The sequence below is a fragment of the Lepidochelys kempii genome, chromosome 9 (genome assembly GCF_965140285.1).
Source record: "Lepidochelys kempii isolate rLepKem1 chromosome 9, rLepKem1.hap1, whole genome shotgun sequence".
NCBI lineage: Eukaryota > Metazoa > Chordata > Testudines > Cheloniidae > Lepidochelys > Lepidochelys kempii.
In genome coordinates this window covers 73,545,519-73,568,028 of record NC_136388.1, presented here as the reverse complement: position 1 = coordinate 73,568,028, position 22,510 = coordinate 73,545,519, and the positions used below count along the sequence as shown (strand labels likewise).

The window sequence follows — 22,510 nt, the reverse complement described above, 5'->3', positions numbered from 1 at the left end:
AAAGTCCACACTTAAAATCTACACTCAAACACCATGGCTATGCCAACCTAACCCTCAATATAGAAGCAGCTAAATCAACAGGAGAATGCTTCCGTTGACCTAGCTACTTTCGCTCAGGAAGGTGGTGCTCCTACACCAATGGAAAAACCTCTTTCGTCACTGCAGGCTGCATCCACATTATGGGGTGGTGTCATAGCTATGCCACTATACTCCCCAAAGTGTAGCCATGGCCTCACGTTCTTATTTAGGGCTCGTTCACATTAAAGTCAACAAATTATTTGCCAGAATAAAAACTGCTGGATTTAGAATGCAAACTCAATTGCTTCCTTTCCCCTGGGTCCTAAGACTTTGATCGGAACAACTCTTCTACCCAGCTCAGGTTCTCTAGGGCAGTTAAAAATTCCTCCCCCTTTCCCCCCAGAATTAAATTAGCATTATCATCCACTTTATTCACATAAAATTACAAAAATCAGATTACAAAAAAAAAGCAGAGAGAAAAAGCATGACAAAATATTTAGCCAACCTAAATAGAAAAATACTTACCTTTCAAACCGCTTCATTTTCCTTGAAAAGTTTCCTTTGTCCAGTACAGTTAAGTACTCAACAGTATGCTGCCTGTAACTTTTAAAATACTCAGTTGCAAACAAATGCCTACACCAAGCCTTAAAGATGATCAAATTAATGACTTTTGTACAATGTCAACAAAATATGAGTGTCTTCCTTATTCAGGAATCAGCATCACCCATGGGCTATTCTATTTCAAATCATCATATGCACTAAGGTAAAATTTCAGATTTTCTTGCAACTTTCATTTTTAAGACCTACCACTTTGAGGGATCGTGAAAATGGTCATCTCAACTAGCAAAATACAAAAAGTTATGAAGATTCAGTGCAACTTTGCTGTGTCACTGACTACTTTACTACGACGAAATACCATGCTATACATGGCTTTTATCTTAAAAAAAAAAAAAGAACAATTGCATCCATTCTGGGAAAGTTCATTCTGTTTGCTAGACAATTCCATAGGGCAAAGGGCACTTCAAATAGGCACTGCGCTTCCCTGTAGCAGTGTTTCAAACTTTCAAGAAATGTTCCATTTCTATGTGCACATTGAGCCAATTGATGTTCATTTATGAATCATATTACGCATAGACTTCCAGCTCTTTTTCACTGATATACCATGCAATGTACCAGAATATCTTATTTCAACAGACAACACCTCTAGTTTGTGCCATTTGGCCCCACCACCAGTTTCAGAAGCCTCTAAATCTTAAAGCAATACATACAAAGATTTCAAAACCAACATTTGCAATCTAATAATCTTATTTTATGTTTATTACCTTACACAAACACCCCAAACATCCAAAAACCATTTTACAAACTATAAACATGCCGGGTCACCACTGAAGTGCAGCAGCCTCTAAGGATGAAAGTAACAGCAATACTAGGTAACTATTTAGCACAGCAGATGACTACTGTATTCAATTGAAAATGCAGGGCTAGTTTTTGATAGACAGAATGTAATTACCCACATGAAATTTGGCTAGAACAGCTGTCCTAAATTGATCTTGAGCAAAATGCACAGGGTTTTTTCATAATTACAAGTGGTCAAGACCTTGGTTTTACATCTTATCCGAAAGATGCTACACCTCCAGAAACAGTGCACCTAATGCAATACCAGGGGAACCTCTTCAGCGTTTAATCAAAAGAAGAAGTACCATCTAAAGAATCATGAACCAAGCATAAATCTAAAAGAGTGAAATTTCCCATCCTACTACCCACTAAGCCTGAAGAGTTTTCAAGATTTGACAAGATTATAATTTGAGGAGGTATGGCAGGAGTGTTTGTTCTGTAAGAAAATCTAATTACGGTAATATACCCTAAAGATGCCAGGATCCAAGCCTCCTAAGTATCAGTTATCATGGCTACTTTCATAAACAATTTAGGATTCCAATTCAAGTACTTAACACCTTAAATTACATGACTATGTCACATCATGTGTTTAAACTGTTTTAAACACACTGACAAACTTGAACGACATAACTGACAAATATGCTGTTTTAAATAATTGGTAGTAGTAAGTATATTTTATTCCTAATTAGTAACACACGTGTAGATTAAAAAATTTTTCCTACTTCTTTTGTCCGTTTTACATCATTTAAGTGTCTTTTCTCTTTGGTTTCCAGTTAACTAAACAATTTATGTAACTTTTCCATGCCAGCTGTGCAATTTATGGATAGCCAAAGTGTATCTCATAAATCATCTACTGTCCTGTTACTGCATTTAACACTGTCCGACCTAGATATAGTCTCAAAAACTTCTCTCTATCAGCTATTCCAGGGTGCTGCAGTTAAGCATCCAATCCACCTATTGCTACATACTAGTAGTGACAGAAGATGAGGTCAGCACACGGCTTCATGTTTTGCTTCAAGAGACAAAGTGCTATAAGTAGATAATTTCTGGGAAAGAGTAGTTGCCTGTGGACAGTTGTGGAAAAGATCAAGTTACAAGGGATGCAAACCCACATGAAAAAAGAATTAAGACATATTCTGTTAAATATTGATTGCTTAGCTCTTTTTAAAATTCTCTCCTTATGAAATGGTGGATTTTGTCAAAGATGACACTTCTATATACAAATGGACACAACAGAAAAGATAGCTCATGATGTATCTTTTTCTTCACTATGAAATATTTGAAAATAGCATTGGTAGATTATTAAATGTATATTTAGCAAGATCTCAGAGGTTAGGATTACTCCCCATGCAGCGCTTTAGGTTTTAGAAGTATTCTCTCCAATTTCTGTGCGCATCATTGGCCTCATCCAAATCCTGTTGAAGCTAATAAAAAGATTCCAGTTGACTTCAATGGGCTTGGGATCAGGATCCATGTGACAGGGAGATCAGCTGAGATACTTCCCATACTCCCAAGAGTCCCTAGATCTCCCCTCTTGAGAATCACTAAGTTAATTTTTGATGGAGTGTCTCTAGCTGTGGAACTTGCACCTTCTGTTGTTAAGACAGAAATAGAGGTTTACTTTGAGTACAGCACACAACACATCTGTTTGATCAAGCATTTGTTTAACTGTGAAGTATTTGTCTCACTGAGATTTTAGTTGTACTGCACTGGAGCTACACATAAAAGTGGAATGGTTATTTGTACTGTCTAATGCATGAAACAATGTGATATTGTTTTTGTTTGTCATATACCTAAATGTCGGTACTGGCCACACACAAAAAAATAATTAAATGAATAAACAGTTGCAAAGGAAACAACCTTGAACTCTGAGGAAATTATTTTCAGCTTTTTAAAATGTATTTACCTATAAAACTTAAGTCTTACACAAACTCTGTTAATGATTTGGTAATATACTATTTAATGTATTTTTAACAAGCTTTTCAATTTAATCTTTAATACTACATTTCAGATCTACAGATTTTAAAATTTGAAATCTGCCTACTTTTCAGGGCCATTTATACCTTTCCACTTCAAATTTAAGTAAAAAGCATTGCTTCCTTGTAAACTATTCTGCAATGAAATTCTAGAATTAAAAATAGTGAAAATAAGAAATTTTCACATAAGTTAAGATGACCATTTTCTTTATTATAGGAGAAAAGTTTGCAGATCCATTACAGCAAGTTTTTCCCCAGCTTGCAGCGCCTTGGAGGCAGAACCAAACGTGTCAATCACAGCAGGCGGAGAGCAGCCATATCAAAGAAGATCCAGACAGTTCAAGGCACTTCCAAAGTTGCTTCAGCAAGCTAATTCTTTTAAACTTTAATCTACACATTACTGAATAGAAGAAATTCATATAAACACTTTATTCCTGGGGGGATTCTGCAGGACTGCACACCCGCAGAAAACAGCCTCCACCCCTCCAACCTCCCACAGATTTCCTGTGTTTCCCTGCAGAAAACAGCAGAGAAGCAAAGGGAAGCCACTTATGGGGGGGCAGTGGGGAGGGCAGCAGGGGGCAACCATGGTGCAGTTCTTTGGGGGCAAGGCCTGGGGGGCACACAGGGTTACATGCCACTGCCCCGTCATTCTGCAAGCAGAGCTGCCCAGGAGGCTGCATCTCTGCTCTGCTGACTTTGTGGCTAAATACCGTCTCCTGGTCCTAGTGCCAGTCGTGTTCCCCTTCTGTGTGCAGGGAGCCCTCCTTTTTTCTGTACAACAGTGAGTACCCGCGGTGGCCCTTGGTAAGGGGAGTGGAATAGGGCAAGGGGAGGGGAATGTGGGAGTGGTGGAAATGGAGAGTAAAAGGGGACAGGGGAATCACAGGGGGGAGCGGGAGCCAAGAATGCAGCATCCCCTCAGCAGCAACTGGGCTTCCCTGTTAAGCAGGCCCATTGAACTCTCACTCTGACAAGTCATAGCCACCTACACCTGGACCCCTCTGACAAGCCCCCCACACCACTGATCCCCCAACCAGCTGCACCTGGACCCTCACCCCATCAAGCCCCACTAAGTCCCCCACACCCAGACCCTCCCACACCAAGCCCCATCTCCCCGGACCCAGACCTCCACCACCTTCACCTGGATCCCGAGTCCCATTGCCGTGCCCCAGCACCCGGAACCCCACCAACGAGCATCTGTGCATCCAGATCTCTCACTGAGCTATCCGCACCCAGATTGCCCCACACAGAAACCTCTCACCCCACACCTGGATCCTGCTGGGCTGAGCCTGCCCATCCAAACTTGATGCACCTGGCATGAAGCGGGAGGGCCCCAGGGTATTTCTAGGGCAGGCCCAGTCCTTGCAGTGTGTCAGGGGCAGTTCGGGGGAAGTGGGGACTTCAGGGTGATCTCCCAGCTCAATGCAGCCAGTGGCCTGTGCTCCCCACTGCCATGCTGGAGCCACATTTATTTATTGACAAAATTTGTAGAATTTTTAAAAAATTGTGCACATAATTTTTAGGTGCAGAATTCCCTCAGAAGTAATACTTCCTTACTTCAGAGCAACTTTGACTTTCATTCCAACCACAGGAAGACTGATTTAGATTATAAACTCTTTTGGAGCAGGGACTGTCCTTGTTCTGTGTTTGTACAGGGCACAAAGCAGGGTTACATAAGGGCTGACTCAGACCTTGTCAAAGAGGATAGGCGCAAAATAGTCTGAAATAAATTGTGGACCTTATGCCCTTCTTGCTCCTACTTACATCCTTCCAAAGCGGATTGTTTGGAGCAGAGAGAGAAAATGATGGGACATGGCCAAGTTGCAGCAATTGAGCAAGTTAGTCCAGATGCCATGGCATGGCTGACCAACGGGCAAGTGGGTTTGGGCCAGCCCAGACAGGTGTGTGCTTTTCTGACAACTGCTAGTAATGCTTGTTATCCATTAAGCCAAATACTAAGAAGAAGAATCTCTTTTCGGTTTTGTTTTCTTTTGCTCTGAGCAGGAGGACTGGTAAAGCCTCCTGCAGCTCCTGGACACTGATTCATCTTGCTGAGTCTTCAAAGGTATGGCCACACCCAGCCTGCCTAGATTGGAGGCAGAAGCAGACTAACCAATCACCTGCAAGCAGGGATTCAGATTTATTGTAAGTGTTTTGGAAACTTTTCCTGAAAGAATCAGCCTAAACTTCATTAATGGTAAAGTAAAAATACAACAAATATACAGGTATTATGTTACTAGATTGCCTCAAAATTATGTATTAAATATGGCATGGTCATTAAGGTGCCAATATCAACTGTAGTTCCACTTACATGAAGAAATAAAAGTTAGGTATGACTAAATTTCAATTCAGCGAGCTCTCACAGGTCAATTTTCAAAGCTGGCCAGTCAAAATCTAGTGCTTCAAAGAGGGGAAAAATTAGGGCTGTCAACTGCAGTTAAGTCACGTGATTAAATAAAATTAATCGCAATTAATCAGTTTTAATCAGACTGTTAAACAATAGAATACCAATTGAAATGTATTAAATATTGTGGATATTTTCTACAGTTTCAAATATATCAATTTTAATTACAACACAGAATACAAAGTGTACAGTGCTCACTTTATATTTTTATTACAAATTTGCACTGTAAAAATTATAAAAAAATCTTATTTCTCAGTTCACCTCATACAAGTACTGTAGTGCAATCTTCATCGTGAAAGTGCAACTTACAAATAGATTTCTTTTTGAATACATAACTGCACTCAAAAACAAAACAGTGTAAAACTTCAAAGCCTACAAATCCACTCAGTCCTACTTCTTATTCAGCAAGCCACTAAGACAAACAAGTCTGTTTACATTTACGGGAAATAATGCTGCCTGCTTCTTATTTATGTCACCAGAAAGTGAGAACAGGTGTTCAACATGGCACTTTTGTAGCCAGCATTGCAAAGTATTTACATTCGTACGCCCCTTCATGCTTCAGCCACCATTCCAGAGAACATGCTTCCATGCTGACGACGCATGTTAAAAAAACAGTATTAATTAAATTTGTGATTGAAATCCTTGAGGGAGAATTGTATGCCTCCTGCTCTGTTTTACCTCCATTCTGCTATATATTTCATGTTATGGCAGTCTCGGAGGATGACCCAGCACATGTTTGTTTTAAGAACTCTTTCACTGCAGATTTGACAAAACCCAAAAATGGTACCAATGGGAGATTTCTCATGACAGATACAGCACTCGACCCAAGGTTTAAGAATCTGAAGTGCCTTCCAAAATCTCAGAGGGACTAGGTGTGGAGCATGCTTTCAGAGGTCTTAAAAGAGCAACACTCCAATGTGGAAGCTACAGAACCCGAACCATCAAAAAAGAAAATCAACCTTGCGCCGGTGGCATCTGACTCAGATGATGAAAATGAACATGCAAGGTCCGCACTGTTTTGGATCATTATCGAGCAGAACCCATCATCAGCATGGACACGTGTCCTCTGGAATGGTGGCTGAAGCATAAAGGACATATGAATCTTTAGCACATCTGGCATGTAAATATCTTGCAATGCTGGCTACGACAGTGCCATGTGAATGCCTATTCTCACTTTCAGGTGACACTGTAAACAAGAACCAAGCAGAATTATCTCCTGCAAATGTAAACAAACTTGTTTGTCTGAGCAACTGGCTGAACAAGAAGTAGGACACAGTGGACTTGTTGGCTCTAAAGTTTTACACTGTTTTGTTTTTGAGGGCAGTTTGTTTTTTTACACATAATTCTACATTTGTAGGTTCAAATTTCATGATAAAGAGATTACACTACAGTACTTGTATTGGGGGAATTGAAAAATATTTCTTGTGTTTTTTACAGTACAAATATTTATAATAAAAAAATATAAAACGAGCACTGTACATTTTGTATTGTGTTGTAATTGAAATCAATATATTTGAAAATGAGGAAACATCCAAAAATATTTAAATAAATGGTATTCTATTGTTTAACAGCCCAATTAGTCGAGATTAATTATTTTAGTCACCTGACAGCCCTAAAAATAATTCTACAGCAAAAATATATAATTGACCTTAATATAATCCAAAATTTACTTTTAGCTTTTCCACTTCACTGTTTGATTAGCAACTATTTATTATTACGCAATGCCCCACATGTGCAAGGCTCTTTCCAGTAATTACGATGGACAAGTTTCCTGATCCAAGCAGCTTATATAACATACAGCTGCAACTGTTTGTAGGAAGTGTCTTCGTTCCTGAATTACTCAATGGAAATTGGATCTTTCCACTGTACAACTAATATTCTTGTGGCAAATTACATAGGACTTTTGTAGCAAAAGGTTTAAAACATTTAATTCAGTTAAATATATCTATTAAACAAGCCATGAGAGGCACTTAATAAAAAAAGTGTTGGAGGGAACCATTGAGCAAAGGAATGCAGGAAGCAAGCAGGCACTTTCAATACAGCAGTCTTCTGTAATCACACAGCTGACCCACTGTAGTAAGTTTTACTTGTATTTAAACACAGTAACTGCTAATTCTGGGGGAGTTCACTGGATAGTCCTAATAGCAAGATCCCTGCAATAGTTAGAACTTGTAAGGCATTCATGTATTGTGGTGACAAGCAATGCATGAATGCCTAGATTCAAAGTGTAACTAGCTTGTGGATTTTACCAAAAATATATATAAAGCAGGGATCGGCAACCTTTGGCATGCAGCCCTTCAGGGAAATCCGCTCGCGGGCCGGGGCAGTTTATTTACCCGCAGCGTCCGCAGGTTCAGCCAATCGCGGCTCCAACTGGCTGCTGTTCGCTGATCCAGGCCAACGGGGGCTGCGGAAAGCGGCGGCCAGCACATCCCTCAGCCCACACTGCTTCCCGCAGCCCCCATTGGCCTGGAACGGCAAACCGCAGCCTGTGGGAGCTATGATCAGCTGAACCTGCCGATGCTGCAGGTAAATAAACCTTACTGACCCACCAGCAGATTTCCCTAACGGTCCTAAAGGTTTCCGATCCCGGATATAAAGTAGCAAAAAGGTTTAGGTTTTTTGTTTGTTTGGGGTTTTTTGGTGGTAGGTGGTGCTACAGAACACTAAAGCAAGATATTTCTGGTGCTACAGCAGCCGCAAACTGAGTAATTGAATGTAGTATTTAGAAAGGAAAGACTATTCTTGAATTTAAACAAGATGTTCTGATTGTTCAAAGGAAGAAGCAGCACCACATGCCTTTTTAGCTTTTTACCTGATTAAACAGAATCAATCAGCCTCACCAAAGGCTCTTACGCAAAGTAAGCTGCCACCAGAAAAGAGGGAAGGTGTTCTCATGAATTGGTAACTGATTAAAAGACAGAAAACAAAGGGTAGGTATAAATGGTCAGTTTTCAGAATGGGGAGAGGTAAATAGTGGTGTTCCCCAGGGGTCTGTTCTGGGACCAGTCCTATTCATAAATGATCTGGAAAAGGGTAAACAGTGAGGTGGCAAAATTGCAGATGATATAAAATTACTAAAGATAGTTAAGACCCAGGCAGACTAAGAAAAGCTACAAAACGATCTCTCAAAACTGGGTGACCGGACAACAAAATGGCAGATGAAATTTAATGTTGATAAATGCAAAGAAATGCACATTGAAGCACAATCCCAACTATACATATAAAATGATGGGGGTCTAAATTAGCTGTTACCATTCAAGAAAGATCTTGGAGCCATTGTGGATAGTTCTCTGAAAACATCCACTCAATGTGCAGCGGCAGTCAAAAAAGCGAACGGAATGTTGGGAATCATTAAGAAAGGGATAGATAATAGGACAGAAAATATCATGTTGCCTCTATATAAATCCATGGTACTCCCACACCTTGAATACTGCATGCAGATGTGGTTGCCCCATTGCAAAAAAGATAGTTTGGAATTGGAAAAGGTTCAGAAAAGGACAACAAAAATTATTAGGGGCATGGAACGGCTTCCATATGAGGAGAGATTAATAACACTGGGACTTTTCAGCTTGGAAAAGAGGCGACTGAGGGGGGATAATGATGGAGGTCTATAAAATCATGACTGGTGTAGAGAAAGTAGATAAGTGTTGTGTACTCCTTCTCATAACACAAGAACTAGGGGTCACCAAATGAAATTAATTGGCAGCAGGTTTAAAACAAATAAAAGGAAGTATTTCTCCACACAGTGTATAGTCAACCTGTGGAACTCCTTGCCAGAGGATGTTATGAAGGCCAAGATCATAACAGGGTTCAAAAGAGAACTAGATAAATTCATGGAGGACAGGTCCATCAATGGCTATTAGCCAGGACGGGCAGGGGTGGTGTCCCTAGCCTCTGTTTGCCAGAAGCTGGAAATGAGTGACAGGGGATGGATCACTTGATTCCCTGTTAGGTTCACTCCCTCTGGGGCACCTGGCACTGGCCACTGTCGGAAGACAGGATACTGGACTAGATGGACCTTTGGTCTGACCCAGTAGGGACATTTTTATGTTCTTAATGTCATGGAACTATCAATCAGGAACATCAGAGGGAAAAATATACAGACAGAGGTTTTGTTTGAAAGTGACTAAGATGAATACACATGCAGGGTAGAACAGCCTCACACCCAACTTCAGTTCATAGATCAGATAACCTGGCAGGGTAACATGAGGGAAAACTCCACAGCTTCAGTAATTTGCTCTTTTGTTCCCAATGTCTGATCTATTAAACTTTAAAACTGAAGTGAGAAACAGTCCAAGTATTCAGAAATATACATATATCAGCTTTCAAACAAAAAACAAAAAACAAAAATCAAGTGTCAGACTGATGACTGAAATCATGATCAAGTATTATGCAAGGTTCTCCCTCAAGCAGTATCATAAAAACTTATTTTACAGTGATCATAATAAGCATATTTGTCCATTCCACTCCTCTTTTAGAAGAGTCTCTGGGCCCATTTACCCTTTACCCAACAAGCATGGTTCAGTTCCACTAAAATACTACTCATAACTTAATTTTATTTTAATGATTTCTTCTTAAGTATGATTTAATTCTATTGCTGAATAAATACTTATTCTCTTAGCAGTACCACTTTTTAAAAACTCACTAGCAATTTATAACATTTTAACATGTCGTCTCTGCATACAACTTTTCGGTCTTTTGTGTAGTTCCAAAATTATTTCTCCTGTGATTTACATTATTAGGTTTTATCCAAATAACTCACCAGAGCATATTATAATTTCAAAGAAGTCGGGGAGATGAGCCACTATGACATATACACATGCCCCACACACAGAAAACTATCAATATATACAGTTTTAACTATACTAAAAACTTTTGCATAAACAATTTGATATCACATAGATTAATGATGCTGAAATTGTCTTGAATGGCCAGTTCTCTGAGTACTTACAACTACAAGAGATTAACAGTACTATTTATACACCAAGGACCGGAGGGGTTTGATTAAGGACAAAAATGTCCTGGGAACACTGGATTTGTAGGGATTCTATATAAAGCATAATAAAAACAAATACAAACAATATTAAACCAACATTTCCCAAGATATGAAAAGAAAAGTCATACTGGACAAAATCCACAAAGACAGTTTAGGAGAACAAAAAGATGCAGCTGGTTCTGTTTGACTGATATCTGAGTCTTCCAAGACCTCTCTCCCTCCTTTTTCTTGTTTCCTTGCAGAAAGGTGGTCTAATCCTCCACTATTAATGAAGTTATGTGTTCATCCTGCCGCTAATATAGACATCTTTATATAATTCACAAAAAAGGACTTAATTACACAACACTGCCACATTTTTAGGCACAGGCAATGCATCAGTGACTTTAAAGCGGACAAGTTCTTGGTAATCTGTCCTGTTTCAAACTTTAAATCCTCTTCCTATTGGAATCAAATTTTCTACACAAAAACTACAGAGACATATCTTTCAGATTAGACATACTCAGATGACCAGATAGGTGTCTCCCAATACTCTACACTGGGATTTTTCTCATAATGCTCAAAGCGATTTCAAAATAAAGGCAAACAGGAGTTTAAATAAAACCTGACAGGCTCCCCATTATGCTGGACAGGAGATCTAACATTTGACCTCGAGAGGGGAGGTCTTCTCAACAGAATAACCAATCCATTCAAAATACTCAGCACAGAACTTTGCTCTGGTGTCTGAGAATCTCTGATGTGTGGTAGTCTACCAACCACATTCCATGGGGCTGGAAGCAGGGTTGCAGATTACTAGAGCCTTTATTTTTACCCCACTTCAGTATTGGTAGCATCAGGATCCTAAGCAAGATGATCTGAGAAGTGAAGGGTTCACAGAATTGCAAAACACTCATACTTTACATGAGGCAAGTAGAAGGAGCAGTGCAGAATACCTGTGATGGTGTCTTGTGCTAAAGACATCTGGAGCAGAATCCTGTCAGTTTTAAAAGGACTCTGAAAAGGTTTCAATAGCAGTTGCATTGTCTGAGCAGCTTTTCGATTTGACGTCCAAACTAAACAGGAATTAAATCAGTAAGGACAAGCACTTACTCCAAGCAGAGAAAACACTTGAAAGGCAGAAAGAATGACACCTCCAAGGCAATCAGGTGAAAAAGTCACGGAGATACCAAAAACTTTAGGTGTGGCAGTGAAAATCAGCTTTGCTCACTTGATACTTAAAAGGATAGGGGATTACCCATTCACAAAAAATGTAGCTCTGTTCCCTCATTTATAAACATTAATCCTACAAGTCAATGCCACTCTGCTAGCCTATGAGAGTAAACAAATATCTTTAGTTACATTTATTTACAAAGATGTCATCATGAAACATACATAATATTTCAGAAGCTCACAGGAATATCATATGGTCTTATAACAAACTAACCCTGTCCAGCTTTTCCCTATCATGTGCCTAAATATTTGTGTAAAATGAGACTGCTTATTTATGAAAAGGAGAGTAACCAAAATATAACCAGAGAAAGCAAAAGAGAAAAATTCCTGAGGTACATCCAAAAATATCTTGCAGCAACATTAGGAATTATTCATTTTTCAAAATTCTCTTTTAGATCAGAATCGCTAATGTTCTGCTTCATAATTCACATCTATAATTTTTAGGTTAGTTTTCCAGGATATATCTTAAAAACTGTATTAGTATCTGGAATTGATTTTTTCTAACACTATACTTACATAAGATAAACATAAAATAAAGTACTTACACCACTCCCAGCATATCGAACAATAAATAATAGATTCCCCTGACAGGACTTTGATGACCTGGCAAAGCCCGAGTGCTTTCAGCCAAAATCATATGAAACCATAAATCACTCTTTATTTTATAGAATATTTCAAAATGGATTCCTGCTTTCTACCTTGAAAGTCATTTCATGTGTTATTTATAACCAGTGAAGACCAGAATGGAAAGAAAATTGCATAGAACTAGAAAATTTACTGTGACTGCTTTTATAAAGAATAAACTTTTTTAAAAAAATTAGAATTACTAGCAGACAAAACATGTGAATACAACCACCTTTTAGAGAACAACATCCTTTATTTTACAGCTTAAATAGAAGCTAACACAGGCCTTCTACAATATCAGACAAGTTTAAGCAATGTTAATATTACAGTATATTCCAACCGAACAAGGCAATTCAATTTAGGGCGGACACGGCATCCTTAACCTGTGCTGTTACAATATAAAGGCACTACATTAGAGATAGCATCAGTCTTAACTCAGAATGGTTTCTACCGTGACTTCAAAGTTATTAAATTGGTTTGTCTATGATTTTCTCTTTTTAATCACCATTTGAAAAGAAGCGTATGAGCCTGAATACTTGACAGTGCCATTCTACCATGTAAATCAAGTAAACAACCTTTTTCTGAAAAGCTGCAATTTTATCTAAGAGCTCATAATGTCCTCCCCCAAGTCTAATAAGTATAACCAGTATTTTAATGTGTCTTAATTCAAAGACTGATCCTGAAAACACATATTAATGTGAATAAATTTACTCAATGGATAATCCCATGGCCTTCAATGTATTACTCAAGTGAGTAAAGTGTTTGCAAGATCAGGTCCTCTGAAATTGGATATTACTTTTCTCAGACAGATTAGGAATTCCTACTCGTTCATTTAAAATACATTTTTTTAAAAAGCAAAGACTGACCAAATTGGCAGTGATGGCTTATGGAATTAATGACATGTATTATATCTGTTAAACAAATCAGGTTTTTCAATTACTAGATATTTTAACCAAAATAAAACTATATACTGTATTCAAAATATAATGATATATGAGAGGCTCTGATAGGATGTTAAAAAGCCTGACTTCTGAAATGTTATGACTAAAAAAACAGAACTCTCAAAAAAGATGTTGCTATAGCAGGACAAGCTTGCTTATCATATCTTAATTTCAAACCTGGGAAATTCAAGATGCGGTTAGCAGTTTTGTATTCTATTATATCTGTTGTTCTAAGGAAAGGGGGATTAAGTTTACTTTCACTATGATCATGAAAGTTTTGTTGCTGATTTAGACCTACAATACAGCCAAAAATAGAGCATACATTCTTATACTACACAGCTAATTTATTACCGGTATATAATTTCCTTTAAAAAAATGAAATTATCTTTCCATTGTATCAGGACAAAACCCCCGCTCTATTTAACTGGTGATCAGGGAAGCCAGTTCCTTCAGTAAATGCAACAACATTTCTCTTTATTTATGAGTATCACGGTATTAATTCAGAAGCTATGAGGAGGAGGAAGAAAAGAAGTGAAGTATTAGATGGAGAACTGATGACCAGAATTTAGCTTAAGGTTCCATTTTAATTAAGTTCACCGTAGGGAAAACAGTTAAATGAACCTGAAATAAGAACAAATTCAAATCTAATGTCACCACTTAATTGAATCACTAAAATTACCGGATGCACAAATTATATAATCAAAAACAGGAAGAGACCATGCAAGGGTAAAAGGTCTTAATTACTAATATGCATTAAAAAGTCAGCATAAATATTTTAATGTTTTACAAAAATCATGTTTGACAATGAAATACCAATGGCTACACATTAAAAAGTTAACATTAAGTCAACACCAAAAAGCAGAGAAACCCAGAACTGAGGCAATATACTAAAACTGACTACCCACAACAGCCTCTCTCTTTTGTATCTTTTGAACAAGAGCATTTTGGTTTGATAATGTTTAGTCATACTGCTATTGCAAAGATTTGTAGATTCATATGCTGCAAGGTTAATAGGGATTTTTTTATCTAATCTGGTTTCCTACATAATACTGGCCATAGAATTTCACCCTGAAATTTGTGCATCAAGTCCAGTAACTTGTGATTGAATTACAGCAGTGGTTTTCAACCAGGGACTCCTGGGAGTCCACAGACTATGTCTAAGATTTCCAAAGATGTCCGCACCTCCATATGAAATTTTTGAGGGGTCTGCAAATGAAAAAAGGTAGAAACCACTGAACCAGTGTATCTTTTTTAGAAAGACTTTTACTTTTGATTTAAAGATTAAGTGATGGAGAATCCACCACATTTCTTGTCAGTTTTTCCAGATGTCTTATTACCCTGTTAAAAATAGGTCGGTCTTCCAATATGAATGTGTTTAGCTAATTAAAATACAATGTGCAATATCTGATTGCTTCTAAAGTACAAGGAAAAGGTAACTAAAATAAAACACACCCCCTCCAAGCCATACAAAATGCAGCTGCTAATATCTTCCTTGTCTTTTGCCCTGCCATAAGGCTCACCTCACTGAATCCTTCCACTGACTCCCTGCTTTCCACCACAACAAACTGCACATCTCTTCAAGGCCCTTCACAACTCTGCCCCTTCCTACTAACCTCTTGTTTCTTACTGTTTGCCCCAGCATGAAAGATGCCTGCCTCCAGCACCCATTTTGTCTGCCTCTCACTAAATGCCACTGTGAGAAGTGAGCTGTAGCTCACGAAAGCTTATGCTCTAATAAATTGGTTAGTCTCTAAGGTGCCACAAGTCCTCCTTTTCTTTTTGCGAATACAGACTAACACGGCTGTTACTCTGAAACCTGTACATTCTTCAGTCCACCCTCATGCATATACTCTTTCTCCTTCTAACCCCTCTTCAAACCCCCATTTCTTCAAGCAGTCGGCCAACTAACAAGTATGGTGAGGGGGCACTTAGGGATAGATTATGGTTCTGAACTACTTAAATATTTTATTGGAAATAAAAATAAGTTTTACAGAGCTAATCTAAGTAATTTATCTCAGTCCCCTTATCTTCCCCTATCTCCATGTTTGCTAGACTATAAACTATTCAGGATAGGGACTGAGTCTCTGAGTGTTTGTAGGGTGCCTAGTACGCTATGGCCCTAACCCTACTTCGAGTCTTTGGGCACTAGAAATATACAGGCAAATAAGATGACCTTGATTTGCTTTGAAAAGCCCATGAAATTCTATTCCTACATAATATCTAAACTTCTGTATTTTGATTGTTATTTTAATTTTTGTATAAATGCCTATGGCTAAGGCTCTTTTATAAATTGAAATAGATAAGATCCAGCATAAACCCTCAGTTTAGAAGATGAACAGAGTGTAACTCCTCCTTAATGGCAGATCTATTATATCACTAATTACAGGTAAAAGCTTCCATGCAGCAAGGACTAACCATTCCAAAGGGCATAGCCTTTGTCTTAGAGCACGTCAATTCCTAATTCACAAAGCTTAACCTTCACAACATCAAGGTATTACAAAGATAAAAAATCCCTATTTACCCAGTAATATAGCAAAACTGTAGCTACACTGTCCTCAGGCAGTCTTCATCTTTTAATAATTTCCAGCATTAAAAATAATCTCCCTTGTACAACCACAAGTGAAAGAAATCGAGACACCTTAATATTTCAGTCTAGACATGGCAAATTGTAAAACAAATTATTTGCCATGTACAGCAAGTCAATCATAAGGTTTATACTTGTATCTGTGTACTGGGATTTTATGTTAAACATGAGAACGTGATGGTGAGCAGCCATACTTGATTTTAATTACTGAAACCTGAGTTATCTGAAACATCACAGAGTCACATGAGAAAATGACATGAAGCTTGGGAGATCATCATGATGATGTGGAGGAAACTGCAGAAGGGCTGTCTGGAACTTGTGATTTATGGGCAGGAGCTAGCCGCTCCCTGAAGTCGTAACTCTGCTCTTCTGGGGTCTGAGAACAGAAAAAACAGACTTCCCCTTCAATGCCAAGCTTTAGAAAGCATTTTTCAGAGCTATACAACATTCTAGACTTCTTGCATTTTTCTGGCCTTTGCTCAGACAGAGGAAAGAACTTGTTACTTGTAACCTAACTAAGAAGAGTTGATAGGTTAAAACCTGTCAGCAACACTTTCTTCAGAAAGTAAATTCACCTCTGCATATTTCCCTAACAAACTGGAAATTCTGAAGCAACATGAGATGAATGGGAAAATATTTGGAAAATGAATACATACAGGAATATTGATTATGCGTGTAATTTTATTTACTATGAACCTATAGACAATGACAAATTTAATTTTTTATTATTACTATTACTATACCATTTTTTTTTCTACCTACATCATTTAGGCAGACATTTAGTCTATGTATTTCTTTTTAAAATATTATATTTATACTATGAGATTTTTAAAGTCAATAGTGCACATACACTTGCATGTGCCTAACCTAAGGGTGAGAGAGATACCTAAAGCAAATAGCATCCAACTGGCTGTATTCATGCACATTGGGTATCTGTAAGTTAGTCACAACAGAGTAAGAAAAATAAGAGAAACCCTTAGGCTTCAGAGTATAAATCAGCCAATAACTTACTAGAGTCAGGAAGTCTTTCCCTATGGGAAGATTATTCCATAGTTGGCAATTATAAGGTATTTTTGCACCTTTCATCAGAAGCATCAAGTACTGGCCACCACTGGAAACAGGACATTGTCGTAGACAGACAATTGATCTGAAACAGTGAGGCAATTGCTTTCTATGTATTTTATGTGACCATGAAAAGCAATAAAACTCCATCATAGGTTTATACTCTGTCCTATTTAGTTTCTTATACCACCCTCAGTACTCTGGTAATCCGAGAGGCAAGATGGGTTAGCTTGGTCAAACACTGATTTGACTTTCAGAAAGGGTTTTTTTGTTATGTTTTGTTTTTTTAATTGTTTATACGTCACAGATATGCAATTAATAAGATTAAGCTTTTTCACTATATGTAAAGAAGTGTGTAAAGTGAAACTGAGGCTTGGCTGCTTTTTAATCACTAAATTTTAACAAGATGGAATTTTGATATAGCCTGACTACCACTCCCTCTCATTCTTCTTCACACTATCTGACAACCAAGAATTGAATGGCCAGGGAAACTATTACAGTTTCTTCATTAGGGCCTCAATCCTGCTACTGATCTACACGAATAGCCCATAGGCGTCTCTTGGTTCACCCAAGGATCTTGATTTGGTACCTATAATAGCAGTTATGTTCTCAAATGGAAAAATAGCCAGCTTTTACTATTTTTTGCTAGCCCCTATATTAACTAAGAAATCTTTTGAATAATGCACACACTACAGGAATGTGTTTTTTCAACTAAACCTTTTAAAGAGAAAGTATTCCCAGAATATGCCATTTAGATATGTCTATCAATACAAATCTCTGATTCTCTCATACCCCCAGTTTAAAGGTTCAGAAGACTGCAAGTTAATTTGAATGGCACACAAGAATTTAATAAAAACAGAATGGATAGAAAAAATTGTTTTAAAAAAAATCTGATTTTTTTAATTTAAATTAAATAGAGGCTTATTTTTAAAAAATAAAACATTTAAAATTAAATTGGAAATTGACAGCGTATGTTAAGGCCTAAATTTATTATGGTCTATTAAAATAATGTAAATTAAATAAAAATAATACTAAGGAGTATGTGTTTGCTGCAAAGTTTTAAAGAAAGTCAAATCCTGAACTGGTGGAAGTCACTAGCTAAGCACTTGGAACCAGAATTTGTTAAATAACTAAACCAGTTTGATAGCAATAGCCTCTTCTGCGTGTGCAGAAAATATTTTCTTCATTTCAGTTTATTCAACTAGTTCAGTTCAATCATTAATTCATTTAAAGTTAAGAAACCACTGTAAGTTGAAAAAGCAGTAGAGCTTGTTCTCTTCCAATCTATGAATAAAAACTAGATGCGAAAAGATGAGTTTTTCTAGTTCTAAAATCCTGAAAGGCACAGTTTCTGGTCACTATCAGTTCAATTCACTAACTACAGTTAAATAGTTTAGATAAAACATATTTTGTGTATTAAAACTGTTTAATAAAACTTTTTTTAAACTTATCCAAAGCATTTAAGTTAGTTTTTTTAAATGCTGTTAATTGAATTTGAATTTCAATCCAAACAAGAACATGACAAATTTAAAGTAAAAAATTAATCTTCTAGTAAATAAGAAAAGATCATTCACCAGTAACATAAGAAATGTAAAAAATATGAATCTGAATAGATGTAAGTCAAGCTATGTACTTGGTTAATAAATATGCATAGATATAGTGTATCCTCCTGTTTAGCAAAAAGAGGCACCAAGTTTAGTATAAAGTCCATATTTAGCTGCAAATCAACATGTTTTAATGCTTACCGACCTAGGAGAGTCAATTTTAAGTACAAATGCAAAACTTTATTAAAAATTTATTTAAATCAATGGTTCCTGTTGGCTCCTTTAAATAACTGTTCAAAAAATCAGTTGTTGCTCCGATTTAAATCACTCCTCCCCGATAAAAAAAAACACAAACATGATTGCTTACATCAAAAGAGAGAGAAAAATTACAGAGATAGAGAGTTCTGATTGAAGAACTGGGGTCAGAGCAGACCCCAAGAAGCTCCACCAAGGTGCCTGGATCCACCCAGCCAGACTTGATTGCATGATTGGGCTCAAAAGCTGGTGACTCTCAAGTAAAGAGGATATATGGGATGGGAATAATCTTAGTTTTGTACAAGATACAGGAACCACCACAATAGTTCAAGGTTTTCTATAATAAGAGCTGTTTCAGCTAGGCCAAAATTAGCATGGAGTTCTATGAAACAACAAATATTTAAACACACCTGCCTGCTCTCAGTTCAGTTATTTGGGCAGAAAATCCTCTTCAAAATGAATACAAAAGGAGAAAATTTTAAGTTTGTTTTCCTGGTAAATAATTTGCTGTGTTTCAATCAGATATTTTAAAACTACCATAAATGGCCTCCAACTAAAACATCTACTCTTGTTTATGTGAGTGAAATTTAGAGAGATTGTCAATATCTACCACATACACTACCTAAGAAGATCCTGTCACCTAAGATTAATTTTTTAAAAGCTTAAGGATAATATTTTAACTCAACCAGGAGGAACACCACTTCATATAGGTCTGGTCACAGGAGTATGAGAGTCTATAAAGGCTATAGATACCAAAGGAATACCTGGCCCTAACACCAAGACTTTAGCTCCCCTCTTCCTAGGCACAATTCATGCCTTTTGATTCCCGGTCGCTGGCTCCAACCCATGCCTCAGATCCACAGTCCACTTCCTTCTCCACCTTCTTGTTAAAATCGCAGTCCCATCCTTACCTCAGCAACATGTCCACAGCCTCATTCCCTTGATCTCTGTTCCTTAGCAGCAGCACCAGTCCTTGGTCCCAGCACTACAGTGTCTAATTCTCACCTTGCTTCATGATCCTCTCCAGCCACCTGCTCAACCCCCCTACTTCAGCCTCGTTGCTCTGATTCCCACCCCATAAGTACAGACCTGGCACCCAGTCCTCCCTCCCCCGTAGCCTCAACTCCTCCGACCGTGCCGGCACAACTTCTGTCTCCTACCACCGGCCTCAGTCCCCCGAGCCTCCACGCACAGCTCCCGCCTCCCCGGCGCCACCTCGCCCCTGCAGCTCCACACAGCCCTTCCGACCCCCTGCCTAGCCCCCACCTCTACTGCCCCGCCCACACAGCTCTGCCCCCGCGTCCCAGAGCGCTACAGGCCAAAGCCACAGCCCAGATCCGACCCGAGGGTGCGACTCTCATACCAGTTCCTATCACCACCACATCAAACTCCGAGGGCAGATTGTCCGCCATCTTGGAAGGGGATCGATCACGTGACCTACGCTGGCGGAAATAAGCCCGCAATTCAAGGCGGACTGCTGGCGGAAGCTGCTGCGGCCGCCGCTACGGCTTCGTGCGCTTTGCATTATGGGGAGTGTAGTTCTCGCGGGAGCGAGGCTTCCCTTAAAGGGACGCTGGCGATTTAACGTTCGGGCTCCTGGCTCGCGGATGTGCAGCTGCTGGACAAAGCAGGGCAGCGGAGACACCGGGGGACAGAGCTCTGCCTGCGGTGTGCCCAGGGCACTTAGCCTCATGCTCCTCCTGCACCTACTGTACCCTGATAGGCCTATAGCATGGCTGGGGGCCAGGGCGGGTCCCGCAGCGCCGTTCGAAACCCACCTACACGCCTCATAATCCGGAAGACGGGTGTGTCGCCGCCTGCGTCTTTCAGAGGCGGTCACCAAAAAGCCAGGGTCTGTGTGGCTCTTATTAGGAGTCAAGATTTGCCGCACTATCCTTAGTGTAACCGTCCCCTCGCTGCTGCTTTCACTCAGACACTTCCCTCCACAGTTCTGTCCTTCCTGGGGGGAAAGAAAAACAATCTACCGTGGGAAGTAAAAAAGCTCGAAAATTCTCTCTCTGAAAATAGCTAGTCTCCTCTGTCCACCCTAAATTCCTCAGGGTGGCTCCTGATCTACAGTGACTCCGGAAACCACCCAAGTCATACAGTCACAGACAGTACGATCTATCCCGTGGAATATTCTGCCTGCATTTAAATCATCCCATTTCATTTAAAAAGAAAAGGAGTACCTGTGGCACTTTAGAGACTAACCAATTTATTAGAGCATAAGCTTTCGTGAGCTACAGCTCACTTCATCGGATGCATTCAGTGGAAAATACAGTGGGGAGATTCGTATACAGAATCTCCCCACTGTATTTTCCACTGAATGCATCCGATGAAGTGGGCTGTAGCTCACGAAAGCTTATGCTCAAATAAATTGGTTAGTCTCTAAGGTGCCACAGGTACTCCTTTTCTTTTTGCAAATACAGACTAACACGGCTGCTACTCTGAAACCATTTCATTTAGTTGTATGTTACTTCAATATCTTAAATCTTTGTTCATTATCATCATTCTTCCATTCTTTCACATGGCTTAGCCATATTTAAGCATTTTGGTCTTTCCTTGTAGGATGATTCCTCTAGCTCCACAACAATTATTATTCTTTTGTGAATTTTCTCCAAATTGGCAATATCTTTCTGGTAATGAGGTGCCCAGGACTGAATGCAGTATTACAGAGAAAAACCCTTACTTCCTCACTTCATGATTTTATACTTATGCATATGCAACCCAAAACTGGATCAGCCTTTTTTGCTGCCATCTTGTTCGTAATTTGAGGCCTAATTTGTTGTCCAATGTCACTCCTATAGAGACTCTCTTTCAGCATTACTGTTTTCTAGCTTTCTTCCTCTTTATGTGCTTTGGATTATTTTTCCAAGATGTATCTCAATTCATTATTTTCTTCCAATATTGTCTCTTTAGGTAGGTCCATTTGTATTATTTCTTTTTCCTCACTGGTTTTTGCATCTCCGCCTAATTTAGTATCAGTCGCAAAAGTCATTGGTGTGCTGTTTAATGCCTTTGCTAGATCACTTACAAAGATACTGCATAAATTGGACAAATCACTGATCCCTAGAGCTAGTTCAATAATGGAAAAATATATGAATATTTTGTGAATCCTATGGCTTCAGATCAATTTGAGTGTACTCAAGCCCTTTAGTATTCATACATTTATGAACTTCTGAAAATGGTCAGTATGAATCAATAATATACACAAATTCAAAATTAAATCCATGTATTTACTTGCAAACACATATTCTAAATACAATTAATGTATTTTACAAATTAAAATACTTGGGTGACCAATTCCAAAGTCTGAGTATTAAATAACCGCACTGGATAATTCACAAAAACTCTATAGACTGAAGTTTGTTTGTTTGTGATACCAAATCAATTTGCAAATAATGGGACTAGTCTGTGTTGGGATTCCCTCTGAGAACTCTTTCCACTCAGCTTCCCAAAAACTCAGTTTGACTCCAGATTTCATCATCCAGGTATCTTT

At 38.6% G+C, this 22,510-nt stretch overlaps 1 protein-coding gene across 6 annotated transcripts in view; it reads right to left on the bottom strand.

The window, feature by feature from the left end:
• Positions 1-20,449, bottom strand: part of CHM (CHM Rab escort protein) — a 150,633-nt gene extending 130,184 nt beyond the window's left edge. For 5 of the 6 annotated variants that reach the window (XM_073360879.1, XM_073360881.1, XM_073360884.1 and 2 more), the window contains exon 1: positions 20,375-20,449. In XM_073360879.1, the coding sequence (XP_073216980.1) occupies positions 20,375-20,423 (49 nt within the window). In that variant the 5' untranslated portion in view covers positions 20,424-20,449. Of the gene's footprint in view, positions 1-19,922; positions 20,226-20,374 lie in introns of those variants that run through there. The other variant, XM_073360882.2, reaches the window with a different exon arrangement.
• Between the last annotated feature and the right edge of the window lie 2,061 nt (positions 20,450-22,510).